The sequence below is a fragment of the Haliotis rubra genome, unplaced genomic scaffold (assembly GCF_003918875.1).
Source record: "Haliotis rubra isolate DU_JTF1 unplaced genomic scaffold, ASM391887v1 Scf682, whole genome shotgun sequence".
Taxonomy (NCBI): domain Eukaryota; kingdom Metazoa; phylum Mollusca; class Gastropoda; order Lepetellida; family Haliotidae; genus Haliotis; species Haliotis rubra.
The window spans coordinates 568,712-591,063 of NW_025767393.1; the positions used below are offsets into that span (position 1 = coordinate 568,712).

At 42.1% G+C, this 22,352-nt stretch overlaps 1 protein-coding gene across 2 annotated transcripts; it reads right to left on the reverse strand.

Moving 5' to 3' along the window:
• Nucleotides 1-34: 34 nt before the first annotated feature.
• LOC124258094 (E3 ubiquitin-protein ligase TRIM56-like) lies at nt 35-21,432 on the reverse strand. Of its 2 annotated transcripts, XM_046692163.1 has the most exons (3): nt 20,848-21,432; nt 2,098-3,264; nt 35-1,122 (listed from the first exon to the last, which is right to left on the reverse strand). In XM_046692163.1, the coding sequence occupies exons 1-2, from the start codon at nt 20,881-20,883 to the stop codon at nt 2,716-2,718; spliced, it is 585 nt and encodes a 194-aa protein (XP_046548119.1). In that variant the 5' UTR covers nt 20,884-21,432; the 3' UTR covers nt 35-1,122; nt 2,098-2,715. The 2 variants fall into 2 exon arrangements, with proteins under 2 accessions (XP_046548119.1, XP_046548118.1); XM_046692162.1 differs by lacking the exons at nt 35-1,122; nt 2,098-3,264 and adding an exon at nt 15,420-18,450 and having other exon boundaries at nt 20,848-21,422.
• Nucleotides 21,433-22,352: the final 920 nt, after the last annotated feature.

Below are 22,352 nucleotides of genomic sequence, written 5' to 3' on the forward strand. Positions count from 1 at the left end.
GAAAATATCTTATAAATTAGAAATAGCAATCTGGTAACTATGAGAATATTCCAAACTTCAAAACACATTAACCATTCATAAATAGGTAATTATTCACTACGAATGGGTCAGTTATTTACAGACGCAAATCTACAATGAATGGCAAAGGTGATATTCCATTCAAAACAGATTTGTCAGTAACTCAGAATAATTCTGATCCAAATAACACATCCCCTGATTTTTAACGTAAACAGAATCATAGTTAGATATTCTCGAGTGTTACAGTTCATATTTCGTTTTGTTCTTTTGCGATAGACTTTGTAATAATCTCTAATAGTAAAACATGAATAATCACTGCAAATACTAGCATCTATTTTTATCATTATAGGATATTTATATAGCGCACATATTAACTCAACTAGTGCTTGCTCAAGGCGCTGCACGATCAGTGTTTCGAGCATTGGCGTCAGTACTGCACATGTAGAGTGTCATGCTGCTGATGAAGACTTGTCTACCGTCTCTTGTTTTTGTAGGATCCTGTAACGTTGTGGCCTGATATCAGTACTCCTGTTATATCTGCATATTTCGGATGACAAACATACATCATGACCCACATGGGTCTGTCAAAGTCTACATCTGTAACAGTGGTGTACACTGTGTCATCAGCAGCATTGATAACTGACAGTTTGTTGTTAGCTCCATCCAGTACAAAACCCAGTGGCAGGTCATAAGACTGGCCAACTTTGTTCCGGGTGAGTGGGATGTGTTTGAGGATAGTGTCATTATAGCCAACCTGGAGACACAGCTGCTGCTTGTGTCTTGAACATGCAACAACACCTACTCTGATTCCACTGAGTTGACTGACGGGAGTGTCTACAGGGGTGGGGGTCAGAGCAGTCTCTAGAATCATACATTTGTCTGGCATTCTTTCTTTCACAGAGAACCCAAAGTTTACTTGATAGATGCACAGTTGGTCGGGGCTGTTTCGGACCATCAGAGGGCTTGACGCCAGAACGGATCTGATTTCTTGTATTCGACATCCTGTATCAGGATAAGGATCAATTGGTGGATTGTTGGTGACGACCCGCCTAGATACACATACAGCGCCATAAGCTGTACCTGGGTCCCATTCCAGCATAGCGCCTGTGTAACGAATAACGTCCATAATTAAACCATCTCCATTGCAGTGAATGATAATCTATTAATATTATAAAACAGAAATTAGGAGATAGCACAGTTTTTCTAGCTGTAAAGTAACCTTTAATTGAACCGTTAGACAGGATCCAAACAGCGATCTTTACCTCTTAGGCAAAATAACTGGGTATCATGTTAGTATTGTAAATATCACACTAGTGTGATGTATTGACCAATGTGACACAGAAAACGTATTGAAGCATCACCAAGGACACCAGGTCCTCATCCAGAAGTACTCTCCTTCAGATAACCATATCCATTTGCAATATTTTTCAAAACACGATAAACAGTGGACAAAGGGATATCTAGCTCTTCACAAACTAATAAAAAGGATTAACGGAGTTGTCTCTCTTGAATGAAACCATGCACTTGATAGCTGGTCAAGGTTGTTTTATACTAGAAATCCAATTAAACAAATTCTAAAATCCTCAATAATTTCTGGTCATACCATATTTATATTATGCACACATACATTCATACGTACCTACCTACCTACCTACCTACCTACCTACCTACCTACCTACCTACCTACCTACCTACCTACCTACCTACCTACATACATACCTACCTACCTACCTACCTACCTACCTACCTACCTACATACCTACATACCTACATACCTACATACATACATACATACATACATACATACATACATACATACATACATACATACATACATACATACATACATACATACATACATACATACATACATACATACATACATACATACATACATACATACATACATACATACATACATACATACATATACTCAGACCCTGGTATGCTGAAGGTGTGTAGCTGGCTGTATCATCTCAGATAATTTGAGCAGCATGACCAATTTGCCTGATCGGATTGATTGACCAAATCGCATTTGGTTTAAAATACCAAGTTGTGAATTAGTTTTGTACTACATACCTGTCGGTAACTCTGCTGGATCCAGTATGATGGCATTGTATGCTTCAGAATCTGTCACATCTTTCGGCCTGTCTGTTGGGGAAAACGTGACTGATCTGACCATTCCAGCTGCCTTGATACTATCACGATGATGATGTATATTTGCCTTGACAAAGTTCACACCAGTCCTGACAAAGGAGGCATCTTGTAAAGTCTCTTCCAGCATGGTGCTTAAAGGGACAAGGGAAGACTCCATAACTTGAAGATCCTCTATCGTGTCAGCTTTACTTCTCATTAGTTTTGTGTATTCAATAGAAGATTTTACTCTAGACTGCAAATCTCTTGTTTTCTCCAGTGCATCCTTTGTCAGTTGAAGATTTTGTGCAGATTTATGTTCAACATCTGATAAGAGGACTGACCTCCTTTGCTTCAGCTCATTGGTCAGGTTGTTGATATCATCTGTGGCAACCCTCTTTGACATTTCAATGTTCTTCAGCTTCTTCCTTAATTCTACTTCTGTTTTGTCCAGTGTCTCTGACTTCGCATTTATCTTCACAAAAACGTCTTCTAAGGATTTCGAGAGTTCTTGGTGTGCCTTATCCACAGACACAACATTGTGTCCCTTCCCTTTATCGTGATCTACAACAGTGCACGAAACACAGACGACCTTGGTACAAGTGTGGCAGTAGAACTGTAGAGGCTGCTGGTGTTGACTACACTGATGTCGACGACGGAAACTCTGCACAGGTCGCCCTTCATCTCATCAAAGGTAACTATTGTGTGTGCCTTTGTTGTTACATTCCTCCTGTGGGCATTTAGACAGATAGAACAGAGAAATACCCCACAGTTGTCACACTGGGCTTGAGCTGTTTCCTTGTCAGGACAGTCTGTACATGGAAGATTAAGACCTTTCTGGATCTTGAGGTAGTTCAGAGTCTTCAGGATGACCGTTTCTTTGGGCAGGGATTTCACTCCACCAGGCAGGTTATGTTGGTGTCGACACATAGGGCAGGACATGGTTGTCTTGCCTCCACTGTAGGTTTCTAGACAGGGCTGACATATGGACTGGACACAGCATGGCATACGACGAGGAATTCGTATTGATTCATCAAAGTGTTCTGTGCATATTGGACACTCTGTCAGAAGATCCTTGATCGCAGCCACTGAGACAAGATCCGACATGGTTGCCTGGCAAATAATGATCATTGTTATTAGGCAGTTCCTTGCCATATACATTGTACCTGCTGACATGCGGTAAGGGGTAGTGGTGTGTTATGTATTTAGACTTGTGCTATATTTAGACAGAATTCTAGAATGTACTACAACCGTCCTCTGATGCAGAGAACATAACAGAATGATCTGGTAAGGTTTGTGTGGGTATATAAGGGAAGCTTACTCTTGCTTCTCATATCAATATCAATATTGTATTCAGCCTTAATTGTTATGTTTTATACTTGATCATTGTTGTGGTGACTTAAATACTACCACCACTGTCTTAATGCTATAATCACCGTTTTTGTATTATACTGCCTTTGAACTTGTTCCAGATATTGTTGTATTTTGTTGTTAAAAATATCACAAATAAATCATCATTGTCTTTATTGCTATTATCACTGCTTTTGTATTCTACTGCCTTTGAACTTGTGCTCTCACTGCACTGCATGGGTAGTTAGTAATTAATTTATACACTTACTTAATTTTAGAATATCGTTACTAAATATATGACATTGCATTTTTGTTTGTTGTTTAGTTTCAACTTGACGAGGGTTCAGGCAATATCTATCAAAAATAGATAATCATGTTTCTTACCTTGTTAGAAACGACGGTAAAGAAGGTTTTAAGAGAGACTTTTACATACACCTGCAACACATACACCTACACATCCCTTCCTTCACCGTATCTGCTCATGCGCAGTAGATACGTTCGTTTTAAGGTCTACACAATATGGAAAATTCCAATGGAATGTGCTGTGTCACAACAACAGAAAATATACGTCAACTGTAAAGAGTGGACTTTGATCATGACATGTTAAAAAGGGGCCGTAATCGGATATTGTCTCACTTATAATCAGTACAATGATCGGTAGCGTCGTCTTAAACCACCTAGATGATTGTTATCCTTTGGAATCCTTCTGCGAATGTGCAAACAGATACAGTCTAAGTAAACACTGCTATACTGAGTCTAACAAAACCTCGTGGAAGGTCGCGTCAGGTAACCTTTGAGCGACCTATGACCGTTCAATCAAACGCGAGACGACAGAACGGATTTAACCAATCAGACAACGGCTACTATTAAGGGTTCGGCGGGACTTACTAAATGGATTGACTCTTCCCCAGTCGCCAACACTGATCTCACAACAAATGAAAACCAGCATAAAACACACATATATATATACGCTTTTAGGTTTCTGTTGACATGGTTATCATTAGTTAATATTTCCGCAAGCTGACATCCTTGAATACTGACAAAACGCTATTTTCAGCGACTGTTTACTCTCGGTTGTGGCGTGCTCCATGTGCATCACTCGGAAGCGATCGTACGGAAAATAGCATTCGGAATCGTTCGGGTACAAAACTTTTTCGAGGTAAACGTTCAAACGGTATGTGCTAATGTCAGCTTTCGCGATTGGGTAAGCTGTGTTCTGATTGGTCAATTGAAAAGGTTACCTAACGCGACCTTCCACAAGGTTTTGTTAGACTCAGTATAGCAGTGTAACGAATAATACTGAGTCTAAGTTTACTTAGACTTCAAATAGATAAAGTGTAGAATGAGAATATCTGTGTTTGTGTGTCTCCATTGGTGTTATGAAGGTCTGAGTGAGTGAGTATGGCTTTACGCCACCTTTAGCGAGTTGGGTTGAGTTCCATGCTGCTTTGGGATATATTCCAGCAATAACATTGCGTGGACAAGGGAAATGGGCTTCACATATTGGACTCAGGCCACAGCATGAAGGACAACATGCTATATCCACTTGGCTGTCCCACCGCCCCTCTGTGGTCGAGCACTCATAAGGAACCATCTGCTGGTGGCGGGGATGTTTAGTCCCGGACAGACCTTGGCACATGGGTACACAGGTAGATGATGTTGTAGAGGCCGATGTTGTCACGGCCGACGCCGATGCTAATGAAACTATGACTGCTGAATGATGATATATTGATTTTGGGTGTGAACAAAATATGTCGTGGTGATAGGATGAATCGTTATTGTTAGACGGAGATTATTGTCTTTTCCAAAAAGTGTTTTTCGACCCCCAAAGAATGCTTCGAGACATCAAAGTTCCAGAGAGCAGTGGTTGACTTTGTAATCCAATTGCACTGTTATGCATAGCCATCAAAAGATACTATGCGTATACATCATTTTAGTGGGAGATCTTATCCATCTAACATATATTATATTTGGGATTACACTTTCTTAGTAAAGTACAGATTCTAGTACATTTGTTGGCTTAAGTCCCATCCGGGATTCGAACCCACACCCGCAGAGTCAGGCACGTACTCGCCAGCACACAAAGTCAGCCGCCTAACCCGCTCAGCCACCGCGACTTCCACAAAAACAGAAGTCGGACAACTGGTAGACTAGACTGCGGACTTTGTGTCCCCCTCTGATCAGTATACCTTGGTATAGCTCACAGAAAGTGTAATCCCAAATATAACATATGTTACATTTGACCACTTTCTAAATGGCATTGTGTAATCATAGCTTTCGGCCGTGAGAGCCGTAAGGTGGCTGAGCGGGTTAGGCGGCTGACTTTGTACTCTGGCGATTAGGTGCCTGACTCTGAGGGTGTGGGTTCGAATCCAAGTGTAATTCCAAATACTAGTATAACATACGTTACATTTGACCACTTTTTAAATGCCATTGTGTAATCTTATTCATCTACTAAAGTGTATGCAAGTGAGCTAGTGAGTTGGACATTGGCATTTCGGCACAATAACATATCCAGTGAGTTCACACATACAGTTATCTACATCTATACATAATGCGGAATGTCAATAAATAGACATGTTTCCATTCAGTGAGCCATTGTTTTCTATGTGCATTTCTAAAGAGTATCGTTGTTGTCTGGCGGGAGATTTGTTGTCATACACAAGTCCTCCTGCTCGACTTTAGATCAATATTTCTGCATTCCGTGTTGTCTGACAAAGTACCTCTTAGGTACACCCCAAACGAGTTGTAAGTTTGACAGAAATAGCAATGTCCCTGACCCTGAGTTCCCGTCTGAGCTCGTGGGGGTGACATAAATGCTGACAGTCCTTGAGTGACCCACGGGGAAGGACAGCTACAGACACAGCGCCATCACCTACGACATCACCGGAGGCGATGTATCTTTACACTGGCCTCAACCAAAATAATAGACTGGTTAACTTTCTTACCTTCCAAGAACTGACAGTTGAGAGGTGTGGTACAGTAGGCGTGTACATAACCTGGGGGTTATCTGCACATGCCAAGAAGTTAACTTCGTTGTCAAGAACAACAGAATGCGCAATCTCATACAAAATGAAAAAAAGGCAGGTCATATATAGCAAACTTCGACAACGCTGTGTCTGTGCCAAGGTGCTTTCGGGAAATGACAGTTAAGGGGTGTTGTACAGGAGGCGACCAGATACACGTGCACAAACACCAGTAGCCCAAGGTCATATCTGCAAAGGCCCAGTAGAAGGTGACTGATTAGGGATCATACCTGCAGTGTCAGCGGGTAATGAGCATTATCAAACTAAGCGAATGGGCAACAAGATAACAGAAGTCATACTACCAGTGTCTGGGGAATATCGTGTAAAACCATAACCATCTAAATATACCATATCTAACCTGAAGGATGTTGAGAAACAATAATCATACTCCAGAGAGGCAATATTGTAAAACGAACATTATGTGAAACCAATTATCAGAGAGAGATCGACAATAGGTACTTTTGCAATTTTCAATAACGTACTAGTAATCGGACCTTGTTTGAACTCACTTGTATACATTTCTTACAGTACTGTCGTAGAAGGCTACCTCAAACATAATCGAAAAGAGATTCGATCAAAAATAAACTGGTTAACCTTCTTACCTTACGAGAAATGACAGTTGCGAGATGTTATTAATGCGGTGTCTAGAAAGATACATGTACACGGACACAACCCTACCTTGGCGTTATCTGCAGACGCCCAGACTTTACTTTCGTGGTTAAGAACTATGGAATGCGTCGTCTCATTTGTAGATAAGTGGGTCATTGGTCAATCATCGGGGTATCAAGGACGTAAGCAAACCTTACATCAGCATTATAACGCCTCATATATACTAGGCACATAAAGAAACTGTGCATACAAAAATTTAAAATCTAAATTGATCAAACCTGTGTAGAAACATAAGGTTTTAAACTCAGAGATTAGTGACATGTATCCAACATGCATGCACGTGCCACGTTCCGTGACGTCAGTGGGTTCGTCCTTGAGACGTGCAATACGTTGTTGCACGTGCATTCCGGGAAAGAGAAACAGAGCAAATGAATGTCACACAATACTGTCACTTTGGAAAGCTCAACCCCTGCCCTTGCGATCGTTCAAAACATTAAACGGCTATTGAAACGCATAGCATGCCAAGGCTCACGTCTGCACAACGTCATGAGGCCATTGGGATAGTCCACTGCCACAGGAACACCATTTCTGCACTAGTGAGACGCTACCAGAACACAAATGACGTCATCGATCGGCCACATTCTGGACGTCTACGTGTAACAACGCCAAGACAGGACATATGGATAAGGGTGACCCATCTTCGCCACAGGTTTCAGACTGCAGTGATGACTGCCCGAACCATCCCAGGACTTCGCCGTATCCACCCCAACACAGTTCGACAACGTTTACGTCATCACGGGATCAGACCACGACGTCCTGCCATACGGCCTATCCTGACACAACGTCATCGACAAGCTCGCCGAATGTAGTGCAGAAATCATGTCCGCAGACCCTTGTTTTAGTGGAGAAATGTTGTTTTTACAGATGAGTCCAGGTTTAACAGTTCCCATAGTGATGGACGTCAACGTGCCTATAGACGCGTGGGAGAACGTTATGCACAGGCCTGTGTCTTGGAGAGGAATCGCTTTGGTGGTGGTTCCATGATGATTTGGGGTGGAATAACAGCACGCCAAAGAACTCCTTTGGTGATTGTTCAGGGCAACTTAACTGGTGTGGGCTACAGGGATCAGATTCTTCGACCTGTGGCCATTCCTTTTCTGCAACGTCATGGCCCTGGGTTAACATTCCAACAGGACAATGCCCGCCCTCATACGGCAAGGGTTGCTATGGATTTCTTGCAACACCACAACGTTGACTTACTGCCTTGGCCTGCAAATTCACCGGATCTCTCCCCGATAGAGCATGTTTGGGACGAGATGGATCGACGTATACGCCGTCTTCCTCATCCGCCAGATAACGTCCTTGACCTTGCAACAGAACTTGAGAGAATCTAGCGTGACATCCCACAAGCCTTCCTTGCGTTTGAAAGGCTCTATGCGTCGTCGATGCACTGCTGTTCTCAATGCCGATGGTGGACATACCCGTTATTTAGCTTGTGACATGGTCGTTTGACCCCTGTCCCGCTTGTGGACTCGTGACGTCATTGTGATTGACTTTTCAAGTGAAATTCTCCCGACTTGTTATGGTCTCATGATCCCTCCATTAAAGTTTCTATGTACCTTTGACATTGTTATCGTACTTATGAACTGGGATAATATGTTGACAATGCACAGTTTTTTTTATGTGGCTAGTATGTAACGCCTCTTACACCCGAATAGGCGTTCAGCATTGGGAACACAATGAATAGGAATTCATATTGGTAGAAGGGGCAAGAAGGGAAAATAGTTGACACTACCACGTGTCTGGGGTAATATTGTGGAACACCATTCTGGCCTGATTAGTCCATATGTAACTTGGAGGAGGTTGCAAAATAGCATCATTACAAATACCATAAAGAGTGAAAAACAATAATATTACTCAAGAGAGGGAACATTGTTCAAAAAGGGCTTGTCTGTAGTTCTGTTATTACAAACAATCATCACAGGGAGATTGATACTTTGGTAATTTTACAATAACGTTCTCACATATATTTATTACTAAACAATTGTCCTGAAGGCTACTGCAACATAATCTAAGCGAATCTGGGAATCGAGCCCACAATACAATGTTTCTGTCAGGCTCTAAGGAAGACATTCTGCACAGCAAATTACATCGTCTTAAACCACCATGCCTCAGTATTGTAAAGCGAGAATAGTTTATGATTTTCGTTCTTTGGAATCTTTCTGCACATGTACAAACAGATAAGGGGTAGACAGAGATTAATCTTTTTGTGTGTGTTGATCCCTGTTGCTGTCTGTCTACATTGACGTCCTCCACGTCTTGCTGGAGGCTAAAAGTGTCTGCCTTTAACTATGCAGAGTTACCCCTTATAAACTGAGTTACCAACATGTGGAGATAGAGGACAATGTCTTTACATGTCGGTAGGTTGTTAGGTATTGGTTTGACCATTAGAAGTGAATTTGCTCACACAACAAGTGACTTTAAAGCAGACCCCAGCGAGTAGTGAAATTGTGATGAGAGCCTATCTGATACTGGGGGCTGACGATGTGGTAAGGCTTTTATAGAATTCCTGAGATTATAGCAGCTCCATAACATTATTCTCCTTATGAGGGATCTTCGCTTTACCCTAATGCACCATGGATGTGATAGCCCAAAGCCTGTGAGTAATTATACTGTCTAAGGTAGAAGGCCATTTTCATCTGGAACAATGTCTCGTCGAATCAAACGCTAAAAACATCCAACTCTAACACAATTATATTGAAACTGTAAATAGAAAACATGATCCGTCTGTTCTTTATCAAGCTCAATACATAACGGATACGTCAGCACAAGATATGATCAGTCTGTTATACAATGTCACTCTTTGTGTGTTCTTTATCAAACTCAATACATAACGGATACGTCATCAGCACAAGATCAGTCTGATACAATCAAATCAGCCTGTTATACAATGTCACATCAAAATGATCATACTCTACGGATACGTCAGCACAAGATATGATCAGTCTATATTGAATAACGGATACGTCAGCACAAGATATGATCAGTCTGTTATACAATGTCACTCTTTGTGTGTTCTTTATCAAACTCAATACATAACGGATACGTCAGCACAAGATATGATCAGTCTGTTATACAATGTCACTCCTTGTGTGTTCAGTAACATACTCGTGGCATAACTGGATTAGCTGAACGTTGCGTTAATCACAAACCACATACTGTATGCAAAAAGTTTTTGTGTGGACTCTATTGTGTAAATTGAAACGAAAAATGTGGCCCACATTCAGTTCAAAAGTATTGTAATTCGACAAAAACATATCCTGTTGCACGTGTTGGGACTGTAGATAAAACGTTGTGTCTGTTTAATGTTTAGATAAATCTTTAACAAAACAAATACAGATTGTCCTTTTAGGTGAACATAACACAAGGGGTTGTTTCACAAAGTAATATGAGCACAACAGCTGTTGAGGTGGAATCTGATATTCTATAGTGCTAGCGGTTCCTGATACGGGCCCAGGATATGATCGGTTTAGAGAATAGATGCTGATATCACGGCATGCACTTTAAACATTTTACACATAACCAGGAGGTCTGTATGGACTAGTTCTGTCTGCACCCTACCCGTGTAATTGGCTTTACAATAGTGGTGGAAATATGTAAACGGTCTTTCCTTTCTGAAGCCAGTACGCTGTAATCTATTTTACCTAACTTGATAGGGCTGACGATATTTGGTGTCGCTAACTTGTATTATACGTTTTAGTCTTGAGGTTAACATAGTTAGTCACACACAATGTCAGATAACCAATGGTCAAAACTACCACGTCACATTCACAGGCAACGACACCTTGGTAATGTTAGACTGACGGGACACTGCATTAGCTGACCTAGTATTAGATATGTAGTTGACTTTGGGTTGTTTGGCTGTGAGAAAACAGTCCATACTCTGCAGGGCACATGTTCTTGGTTGATCCCGGGTTTATGACGGAATTCCGGAAGTCATGGAACATATGAATCTCCATGATGACTTAAAACATACACCAGTTAAACCGGATATAGATGACTATGTCTGAATGAATTTAAAATGAATCTTTTACAAAACAAATAAGAGATTGACTTTTTGGATGAACGTAACACAATGGCTTGAAAACGAAGACCACTTTTCTTTGAGAATAAAACCAACATTGTTTCCATGAAAACGTTAGAAAATACCACTTAGAAATCTTTTAAAATAATAAAAGGCACAAGTTGAGCTGATGACCAGTTCGTATGTCAAGTTCCGTTCACAAACACTGAAGGGTTTTGTAGTTAGGGCTCAGAATAGGATACTAACGCCAACGACAACTCCAGTATACATGTACCAAGAAAACAACACATTGATCATTTGTTCACCTGAATGAAATACAAAACATCGAGATAATCATCGTTGCATATTGCAGTATCAAATCGTCACGATATATCGCTCTATGCAGTCCACATACCAATATCGTGATAAACCGTTGTCATGGAAATAATCGCTTGATACAATTGTCATACAAATGTCGCGTGACAAAATATCTTATTGATTAACCACTTCCCAAAACACTGGAGGTGAGGTGAGGTGAGGTGAAATGGGGTTTAACGTCGCTCTTAATAATGTTTCGCTCATATGACGACAAGCATGTACTAGCTGGGTTTTTTAGTGCTAGCCCACTGAGATACCATGCCGCAGTGAAGCATGAATACCGCACTCAGACACATTATACTGACTCCGAGCCGACCAGTCCTTGTTGTACCCATTAATGCCGAGCGCCAGACAGGGACCAACAAGTACCATATTTTAACTTCTTTTGGCATGACACGGCCCGGGATGGAACCCGCGACCTTGCGCTCTCCGGGCGGACGCTCTAACCATTACACCATGGAGGCGGTCCAAAAACACTGGAATATGGAGTCGTCGTATAAACTATCACTGTGCATGGCCTCCCTGTGTCACCCGTCAGTATCCGGGTTAGAATTCCATGCATCCCATGCTTGTCGTAGGAGGTCGGGTCGGGTGGTCAGGTTCGCCGACTTGGTTGACACATACCATCGTATCCCAATTACGTAGATCGATGCCATATAGAAGGAATATTGCTGATTGCGGCATTAAACAACAAACAAAACCTGTGTCAGCAATAAACGAAAACAAGAGGTGTTTTACTTGTTGTTTGTTGTTTATCGTATACCATGAGAGATGTACATACAGACCACTAGAGCTATGCATAAAACCCAAAGTGAAAACAATAAATAATTCGGTGACCCGTTATCTTCCATGTACATGTATATATAAACATACCTGTGCTGTTTCATGGAGAGTCCTCCTGTCTCAAAAGATCTTCCTGCTCACGAAGAACATAAACTTTAGATTAATATTCTGCTGTATGAAATAAAGCACTGCAGTGACAAGAATAACGACATCTGACAAAGTACCTCTGACGTACACCTCAAAGTTGTAGGTTTGCCAGCCACTGAACTGGCCCTGACCCTCAGTTCCCGTCTGAGCCCGTGTGGGGTGACATAGCAGCAGTTGACTTCCTTGGGTGAGCCAGGGGCAAGGACAGCCCCAGATACAGCACCATCACCTTCGTCAATATCAATAGCAATGTAGTCGTAGGTGTCGCTGGCGTCAGTCTGATCCCTGGTGGCTGACATAGATGTGGACTGTCTTGGAGTGACCTGGAGGCAACAACAGACCCAGACTCAGCACCAGTATCTACGTCATCGCCGACAGTGATGTGTTCGTAGGTGTCACTGGCGCCGTCTGATCCCTTTGGGCTGACATAGATGTGGACTCTCTTGTGACCCAGGGGCAACAACAGCGACAGACCCAGCACCAACACCGGTGGCGATGTGTTTGTGGATGCCAGCTGCCTCAGCCGACAAAACACGTGGTGTACTAAGATATCCTCAAAGATTAAACTGGTGCATAGAATACCACTATTCCCCATTAAACTAACAATACATTGACACTTTATGATGATATATATATACTATTCCCCCAAAATGTATAACCCAGAAATCTGTTGTGAGAATGTAGTATATTCAAACATGTATAACTCGTCCACAAATAGACTTTAAGACATGCTTTTTGCATCAGTTTAGAAGAAGGTAATGTCTGTACAACCAAGAGAATGATTTTAGATAACGGAGATGTTGAGCGCGATGGTGACTGCGTAACACGGTCCCGACGTCGGGTCTCCTGGCTGTCTCTCTCTCAGTTTGACCGGATATCCTCCCAAGTCCAGGCACCCTGGCTGCTGTGCTCTCACCCGTGGCAGTACGATCACGCAAATGTAGTACCCGGATGTACCGATCTTGGGCTGCAGTGGTGACTCGAGGTCTGCCTGTACGGGGACGCTCATTTGATGTACTTGTTTGGTTGTAACGAGCGGCAAGCAGTGATATCTTGTTCAGACTAACATTCGGACGCCTGGCAACAGAAAATTGGTAATCTCCAGCGTGCATTCTTTCAATGGTGATGTTCCGTGTCGCAGCGTCTAGACGTGACGTAGTGATTTGACCTTGAAACTCCTTCAAAACGAATGCCGATTTCCGAAAGTAATCTGGATTTTTATAGCCAGACAGTGCATGCATGCTCTTTGCTGCACAATTTCAACTGGAAGGTGATTTCTGTTGCGTTGTGGCGATTCCTTTTGATTCTTGTAAGAAATCTCATCAAAATCAACATTTTCAGGTAAAGTCGATTTTTCACTTGTGCAATAGTGTAAAATCATGCTATCAACATTTTGTTACATGTTTTGACGATTGTTTGAACACGATTGGTAATTAATCGATTTTAAAAATACAAAACGCCTATGCGTTTCTTTTTGGGGATAGTATATTTACATGCTAGTTGTTACAATCGGGTTCTTTTGTTGAATTTCGTTGCGAAAGCCTAATCTATCATTCCTTCTCGAAAGTTCCACATCTGTGGGGAAAGCGGGTAGCATCAATGATAAACTTAAACCGACATTTTCGGGTGAGAAAGTGAGTTATTATGGTTTTAAACCGCTGTTAGCAATATTCCAGCAATATCACGGGGGAATACCGGAATTGGCTTCACACAATGTACCCATGTGCGGAATCGAACCCGGGTGTTCCACGTGACGAGCGAACGGTTTTACCACGACGCCCCAAAGACCCAGGTTCTGATTCCCCACATGGTTACATTGTGTGAAGCCCATTTCTTGTGTACCGCGCCGTGATATTGTGGGAATGGGTGACAAGCTGGGTGTGTGTGTCTGTGGTGGGGAAGGGGTGAAATTAGAGGGTTGGGAGGGAGAGGAGTCTTTCGTGAAATTACGTGGTAAGAATGAATGGACGTCATACAGTAAATACGCCATGAAGAATGTGCACTCAATATCTGATCTATGTTTGCTGAGAGTTGGCTTCACATAGTTCCATCATGTTGGGAATTAGCAGAGTAGAGTTGCCTCCCTTCAACCTAGAGCTGCGACTTCCATTTATGACTTTCACCACAGAGGTAAACACCCACAGACATCACCTTTGTGTCACAATAACCTGACACTGCATATACTGTGAACTACATTGCTAATATTTATGATTTGTGCATCCATACGATATCACCCTGGGCATAAAAGTGACATCCACGTTCCTGCATATTGCTGCACTGGATGCTCTGCTTGGCGTGCTTATCATACGTGTACATAGAACTTGTGTAACAATGAAGTTCACTCAATGTACTCAAAACAGCGACGACTCTCACTATTGCAGGCCAATTGCACTACTCCATTCTTGTCAGCCACGTCCTATGGTATAAGTCCCCGTCGTCATTCACTTTGTTTCTCACGTCTGGCGTAAATGTTTAATCTAAGGATGGGCTCTAATATGGTTTGATGTGGTGAATGTATTAACTGTTATGTAATATGTACATGTAGCAATGGAAGTGTAACAAAGAGAAATGGCCAGGTGAGTTGGTCAAACGGATAATACGTTGATTGATTAATCCCTGTCATCCTACACTGTAGATGTGTAAAACAGTTTCATATATGCAGTTTTACTAAAACAGACGTGAATACACCCACATCTCGGCGCCTGTGTAAAAGCAAAATACTTTGTTCAAATAATTAGCCGATAGTGTGTTGAGTGATGATTTATTGATATCTAACTCAACTGATGTTTTAATGAACCTTGGAAAAATTAACATAAATAGCACATATGCTATCTAACCTGACCAGTGAGACGTGCTCAAACCATCAGGTGAGAGACAAACTCGAGTTATATAATATCCAGAGACGCTTTAAATATGTTTAAATACTTCATTGTTACAAAGAGTAACGTGTTACATTTGGGTTTACACTTTCTCAGTAAAGTTCAGATTCTAGTACGTTTGGGAGTTGAGTACAGTTTGGGAGTTTGGGAGTTATTTATAACCTACACTCTCTCAGAGTCAGTAACACAAATCCTAAATATAACGTGTTACTTTTGACCACTTTCTAAATGGTATTGTGTATTCATAGTTTTCGGCGGTGAGAGTCGTGTAGTCTAGACTACCAGTTGTCCGACTTCCATTTCTGTGGAAGCCGCTGTGGCTGTGCGGGTTAGGCGGGTGACATTGTGTGCTGGCGAGTAGGTGCCTGACTCTGAGGGTGTGGTTCGAGCTCCGGATGGGACTAGAATCTGTACTTTACTGAGAACGTGTAGACCCAAATATGACATGTGTTACTTCTGTAAGTGACATTAAGAAGCTGGTATGACGAGGAACGCTTTTATGTATAGACTTCTTTGGTGCAATGAGTGCGGCGTAAAACTAAACTCACTCACTCTGTGTTGCAATAGATGCGACGTTCCTCTTCATAACCTGTGTTACATTGGAGCACTGGAACGGGAGGCATGCTGCGATACATGGAGACATCGATCGTGCTATAACTCCCCGGTAAACTGCATTCCAGCCCATAGTAGTACAGAGTTATAGCGTTATGAAATCTCTGTAGCCGGTGACATAGTGGTTGTGAACGATTGTTCATACCAAAGCAAATTTCTTACACCGCTGTAAAGCTAAAAGTGACCAGGTGATGAGAAATATATATACATAGTCGCAGAGGTTAACAACAACAACAACAACAACAACAACAATAACAACAACGGGTAATTGATGTCTAATTAGACAGGTAACATACTGGCGTGGATAGAATTTAACATTTCTAGAGTGAGTGGGTTTAGTTTTATGCCGCATTTAGCAATATTCCAGCAGTATCACGGCAGGCGACACTAGAAATGGCTTCACACATTTGTACCCATGTGGGGAATCGGAGGCTTAACCACCAGACTACCCCACCGCCCCAACATTTTTAGAAATCACGACAGGGACAAAATAAGGTTTCTCTTTGTGAAATACATTCTTTGGATTTTCAAATTAATTCTTTATAAAATATTGTTACCCGGCTCGTTATGGGATAACAAGTTTAAATCCTTAAAATAGAATGTAGAATTCCTTAAGTCAATGATCAGTCAAGGAGATGTTTCATCATTTATTGTGAGGTCAAGTGTGCCGATCGGAAATCACTGACCTCTTTTTATAGCCGAAAACATCACTGATCAATGTTGGAATTCTTTGCGATTGGCCAAAACATATAATACGGTAATTACGATTTTGGTTGGTTGACATAGATCAAACAGTTACTGATTGGACAAGCCGAAACGAGTTTTGGAAGGGTAGTCACGTGACCGTGACAGGATAATTGGCGTCAATTAGGTCAGATTTATTGCAGTTTGTTTCTACAGTTGTGGCCTGGACATCTGCACGGTGGTCATTAAGACATTTACTGGTGCAATAAACAATGGATTGAGTTTTAAGTTGACACTTTCAATGGTATATGGCTTATGTTAATTATCTTTGCGAAGTGCGTTACATCAGCAGGAGCCATGACATGAAGTGACGTTTCAATATTACAACTCTTCAAAATGAAAGTGAAATTTGTGGCAAATATATATAAAATACATACATTCAGAAAAATATACAAATATGAAGAATATAATGATAAATTGTGCACTGTCACAATATATATATTAAATATGTAAGGGGCTGTGACTACTAACACTGTGTTGTTAAAGCATCAACACACTTATAATTAGGGAAGCGTTCAGTGCTGCGATACCAAGCGAAAATACATCACACATTACTTCGGTCTTATATACATCATAAACATCACACTATTGCTTATGATAAGTTAAAATATCACATTCCTTAGAAATAGAAATCTGGTAACCATAAGAATATTTCAAACTTCAAAACACATTAACCATTCATAAATAGGTAATAATTCACTGCGAATGGGTCCGCTATTTACAAACGCAAATCTATAATGAATTGCAAAAGTGATATTCCATTTAAAATAAATTTATCAGTAACTCAGATTAATTCTGATCCAAATAACACACACCCTCTATTTTAACATATACAGTATCATAGTTAAACACTCGTGACATGTGTTGCAGTTCATATTTCTCTTTATTCTTTTGCTATAACCTTTGTAATTACCACTAAGAGTTAAACATTCATCATTACTGCAATACTAGCATCTGTTGCATATTACATTCTTGTGCAATATCCCCGAGACCTTCAGACAATCAACGTACTGCCTGGGTTCATTAGCGTCTGTGTTGTACATGCAGAGTGTCATGCTGATGATGAAGACTTTTCTACCGATTGTAGTCGTTGAAGGATCCTGTAACGTTGTGGCCTGATATCAGTTCTCCTGTCATATCTGCATATAGTCGGGATTACAAACACACATCATGACCCACATGGGTCTGTCAAAATCTACATCAGTGACAGTGGTGTACACTGTGTTATCAGCAGCATTGATAACTGACAGTTTGTTGTTAGCTCCATTCAGTACAAAAAACACAGTCGTAGGTCATAAGACTGGCCAACTCTGATCTGGGTGAGTGGGGTGTCCCTGAGGTAGGTGCCATTATAGGCAACCCAGAGACACAGCTGCTGCTTGTGGTTGAGGCACATAACAACACCTACACTCAGTCCAGTGTATTGACTGTTGTAAGCATCTACAGGGGTGGGGTCAGAGCAGTCTCTAGTATCATACACTTGTCTGGTATAGTTTTTTCACAGAGAACCCAAGGTTTACTTGATAGATGCACTGTTGACCGGGGCTGTTTCGAACCACCAGAGGTCTGGACGCCAGAACTGATCTGATTTGTTGTATCCGACATCCTGTATCAGGAGAAGGGGTGGTTGGTGGAGTGTTGGTGACTACCCGCCTAGATACGCTTATACCACGCCGAGCTGTTCCTGGGTCCCATTCCAGCATAGGGTCTGTGTGAAGAATAACATTCATAATTGATACAAACCATTTCCATTGCAGTGAAAGAGAATTTATTGACATCATAGAAACAAAAAGATATGGAGATAAAACAAATGTATGTAGCTGTACAATAACCTTTAAATAAACCCCGGTACAGGATCCAAACAGCGAACTGTACCTTTGAGAGCGATCTGAGAGCGGAAGATTAGCGGTTTGGACCCTGGTCATGTAATACAACAAGCACGTTAAAACATTGTACTTGTCGTCAACTTGGTCAGTCAGTCATTCAGTCACTCTTCCACTCACCCACTCACCCACCCACTCACCCACTCACCCACTCACCCGCTCAACCACTCACCCACCCACCCACGTCCGTCCGTCCGTCCGTCCGTCCGTCAGTCAGTCAGTCAGTCAGTCAGTGCGTACGTCCGTCAGTCAGTCAGTCAGTCAGTCCGTCCGTCCGTCAGTCAGTCAATCCATCCGTCAGTCCGCTCCGTCAGTGCGTACGTCCGTCCGTCAGTCAGTCCATCCGTCCGTACGTCCGTCAGTCCGTCAGTCAGTCAGTCAGTCAGTCAGTCAGTCAGTCAGTCAGTCCGTACGTCCGTCACTCACTCACTCACTCACTCACTCACTTTTACACACGCCATCTTAGTTGAAGTGTTTGATATTCACTTGATTTATGCATCGCGCTACTCAGACGTCGCGAGGGTGTGAGAAACGTTGCAGTCGGACACGATCTCTTAGATTCGGTGTTACTACAACAGAGAACATCATGTATATTGTTGGAAGGAGGCCTAAGGGAGTTTTCACAACATCAAGTTTATGTTGGATACAAAAGATATTTCGGCTATCAATGGCAATCAGTATCTATTCAACCAGTGTTGTTTGCCATTGCTACGTTCGGTTTTCCATCTAGTAAACGTGTCTACAGACCACAAACCAATGACACTTATTGTAATGAGTTTGTTCCCTGTTATTTCTGATCGGTATATATATATTTTTTTAACACAACAAATAACTTTCAATTTTCGATTTCTTTCAACCTATGAAACTTTCACTCTCTTGAGTCGGTGGGAATGGGTGAATGAACTTTATACCACGAAAATGGGAAATCAAAGTTATTCACATACTTTCTGGTGAACCTGACTGTGGGATATTAGTTACTGTCACAGTTTAAGTATGTTATTACAGATGAATTTTCAGTAAGAAATGACCGACGCATACACTGACTAAACTAAATGGTGATCATCTGCATGGATGCTGGAGTTTTGTTTGTCTAACATTCCCACGTTATTTTCAAAGGCTATATTACAGTAAGGTGTTTACATTGTGTATTCGTCAAATTTTCCCAATCGAATCAATTTATCATTTTCGGATATATGTATTTCCCTTCTAAACGAGAGGCAGAAATATACGTGTTGCTCGCGCTACAACGGCACGATGACTGCTGGTCGGCACTGTTGATTCAGATTTCGATCACCATGACACACTATCTATATTGAAATTGACTTAGTCTCTGTTCAGGAAATGTAGGACTACAAACAAAATTTCTTCCGCAAATGAGAAAAATTAAATGGTGATCGGAAACTGAACGAATCTGGTTACAATGTTATTGCAGCCGTAACTCTGTTCCGCGAGTAAGACGGGAATCTCATTACAGTAGCTTTTAAGAAATCAGTTCCCCAATGCAGGGCCGATAAAGTATTACAACGCTGGGCGGCTGCAAGTCCGATAAAGTATGGCGACGTTGGTCCAATGCGGGGCCAATAACGTATGCTGACGTTAGGCAGACGCAGGGCCTATAAAGTATGCCGACCTTGGTCCGATGCGGGGCCAATAACGTATGCCGACGTTAGGCCGATGCAAGTCCGATAAAGTATGGCGACGTTGGTCCGATGTAGGGGCCAATGAAGTATGCCGACCTTGGTCCGATACAGGGCCGATAACGTATGCCGGCGTTGGGCCGATGCAGGGCCGATAAAGTATGCGGACGTTGGGCCGATGCAGGGCCGATAAAGTATGCCGACGTTGGGCCGATACAGGGCCGATAAAGTATGCCGACGTTGGGCCGATGCAGGGCCAATAAAGTATGCCGACCTTGGTCTGATGTAGTAGGGCCGATAACGTATGCCGACGTTGGTCCGATGTAGGGCCGATAAAGTATGGTCAGGTTCGGCCAATGTACAGGGCCGATAACGTATGCCGACATTGGTTCGATGTAGGTCTTTGGACCCACCCAGTCTGACGACCAACCCTAACCACTCACACACTCACGCACCCAACCAACCACACAAAACCAACACACTCACTTACTCAAGGACTCAAAACTAAAAGAAAGACAGGTCGACAGTATGCTGTGACTCAGTGAATCACATGAGCAAGTTATGGACTATTTTTTTACTCCTTACCTGTAGGTAACTCTGCTGGATCCAGTACGATGGCATTGTATGCTATAGAATCTGGCACTTTTGTCGGCCTGTCTGTTGGGGAGAACGTGACTGACCTGACCATTCCAGCTGCTTTGATACTATCACGAAGATGATGTATGTTTGCCTCCACAAAGTTCACACCAGTCCTGACAAATGATACCTCTTGTGGCGTCTCCTCCAACATGGTGCTCAAAGAGGTAAGTGAAGAACCCATCACATGAAGCTCCTCTACCGTGTCAGCTTTACTTCTCATTAGTTTTGTGTATTCAGAAGAAGATTTTACTCTAGTCTGCAAAACTCTTGTTGATTCCAGTGCATCCTTTGTCAGCTGAAGATTCTGAGCAGATTTATGTTCAACATCTGACAAGAGGACTGCCCTCCGTTGCTTCAGCTCATTGGTCAGATCGTCAAAAGTTTTATTGATATCATCTATGGCAACCCTCTTGGACATTTCAATGTTCTTCAGCTTCTTCATTAGTTCTGCTTCTGTTTTTGTCCAGTGTCTCTGACTTCACATACATCTTTGCGAAAACGTCTTCTATGGATTTGCGACAGTTCTTGGTGTGCCTCATCCACAGACACAACATTATGTCCCTTCCTTTATCGTGATCTACTACAGTGCATGACACACAGACGGCCTTGGCACAAGTGTGGCAGTAAAACTGTAGAGGCTGCTGGTGTTGACTACACTGATGTCGACGACGGAAACTCTGCACAGGTTGCCCCTTCATCTCATCAAAGGTAACTATTGTGTGTGTCTTTGTTGCTACATTCCTCCTGTGGGCGTTCAGACAGAGTGAACAGAGAAATACCCCACAGTTGTCACACTGGGCTTGAGCTGTTTCCTTGTCAGGACAGTCTGTACATGGAAGATGAAGACCTTTCTGGATCTTGAGGTAGTCCAGAGTCTTCAGGATGACCGTCTCTTTGGGCAGGGATTTCACTCCACCGGGCGGGTTATGTTTGTGTCGACACATGGGGCGGGATATGGTTGTCTTGCCTCCACTGCAGGTTTCAGACAGGGCTGACATATGGACTGGACACAGCATGGCATACGACGAGGAATTCGCATTGAGTCATCAAAGTGTTCTGTGCATATTGGACACTCTGTCAGAAGATCCTTGATTGCAGCCACTGAGACAAGATCCGACATGTTTGTCTGGCAAAGGACATAATGATCATTATTATGAGGCATTGCTGTTCCCTGTCATATACATTGTACTTGTTGACATGTGGTAAGGGGCTTTGGTGTGCTCTATATTTAGACTTGTGCTAAATTTAGACAGAGTTCTGGAATGTACTACAACCCTCCTCTGGTGCAGAGAACATAAGAGAAAGATCTGGTATAATTTTTATAGGTATATAAGGTGATGCCTTGCATCTCACATAACATCTCAAAGTTGCAAGATATTGTGAGAAGATCATATCTTAACCTGGATATTCAGCCTCATTAGATACTGGGCCATTGATGCAGTGAGGTGAAT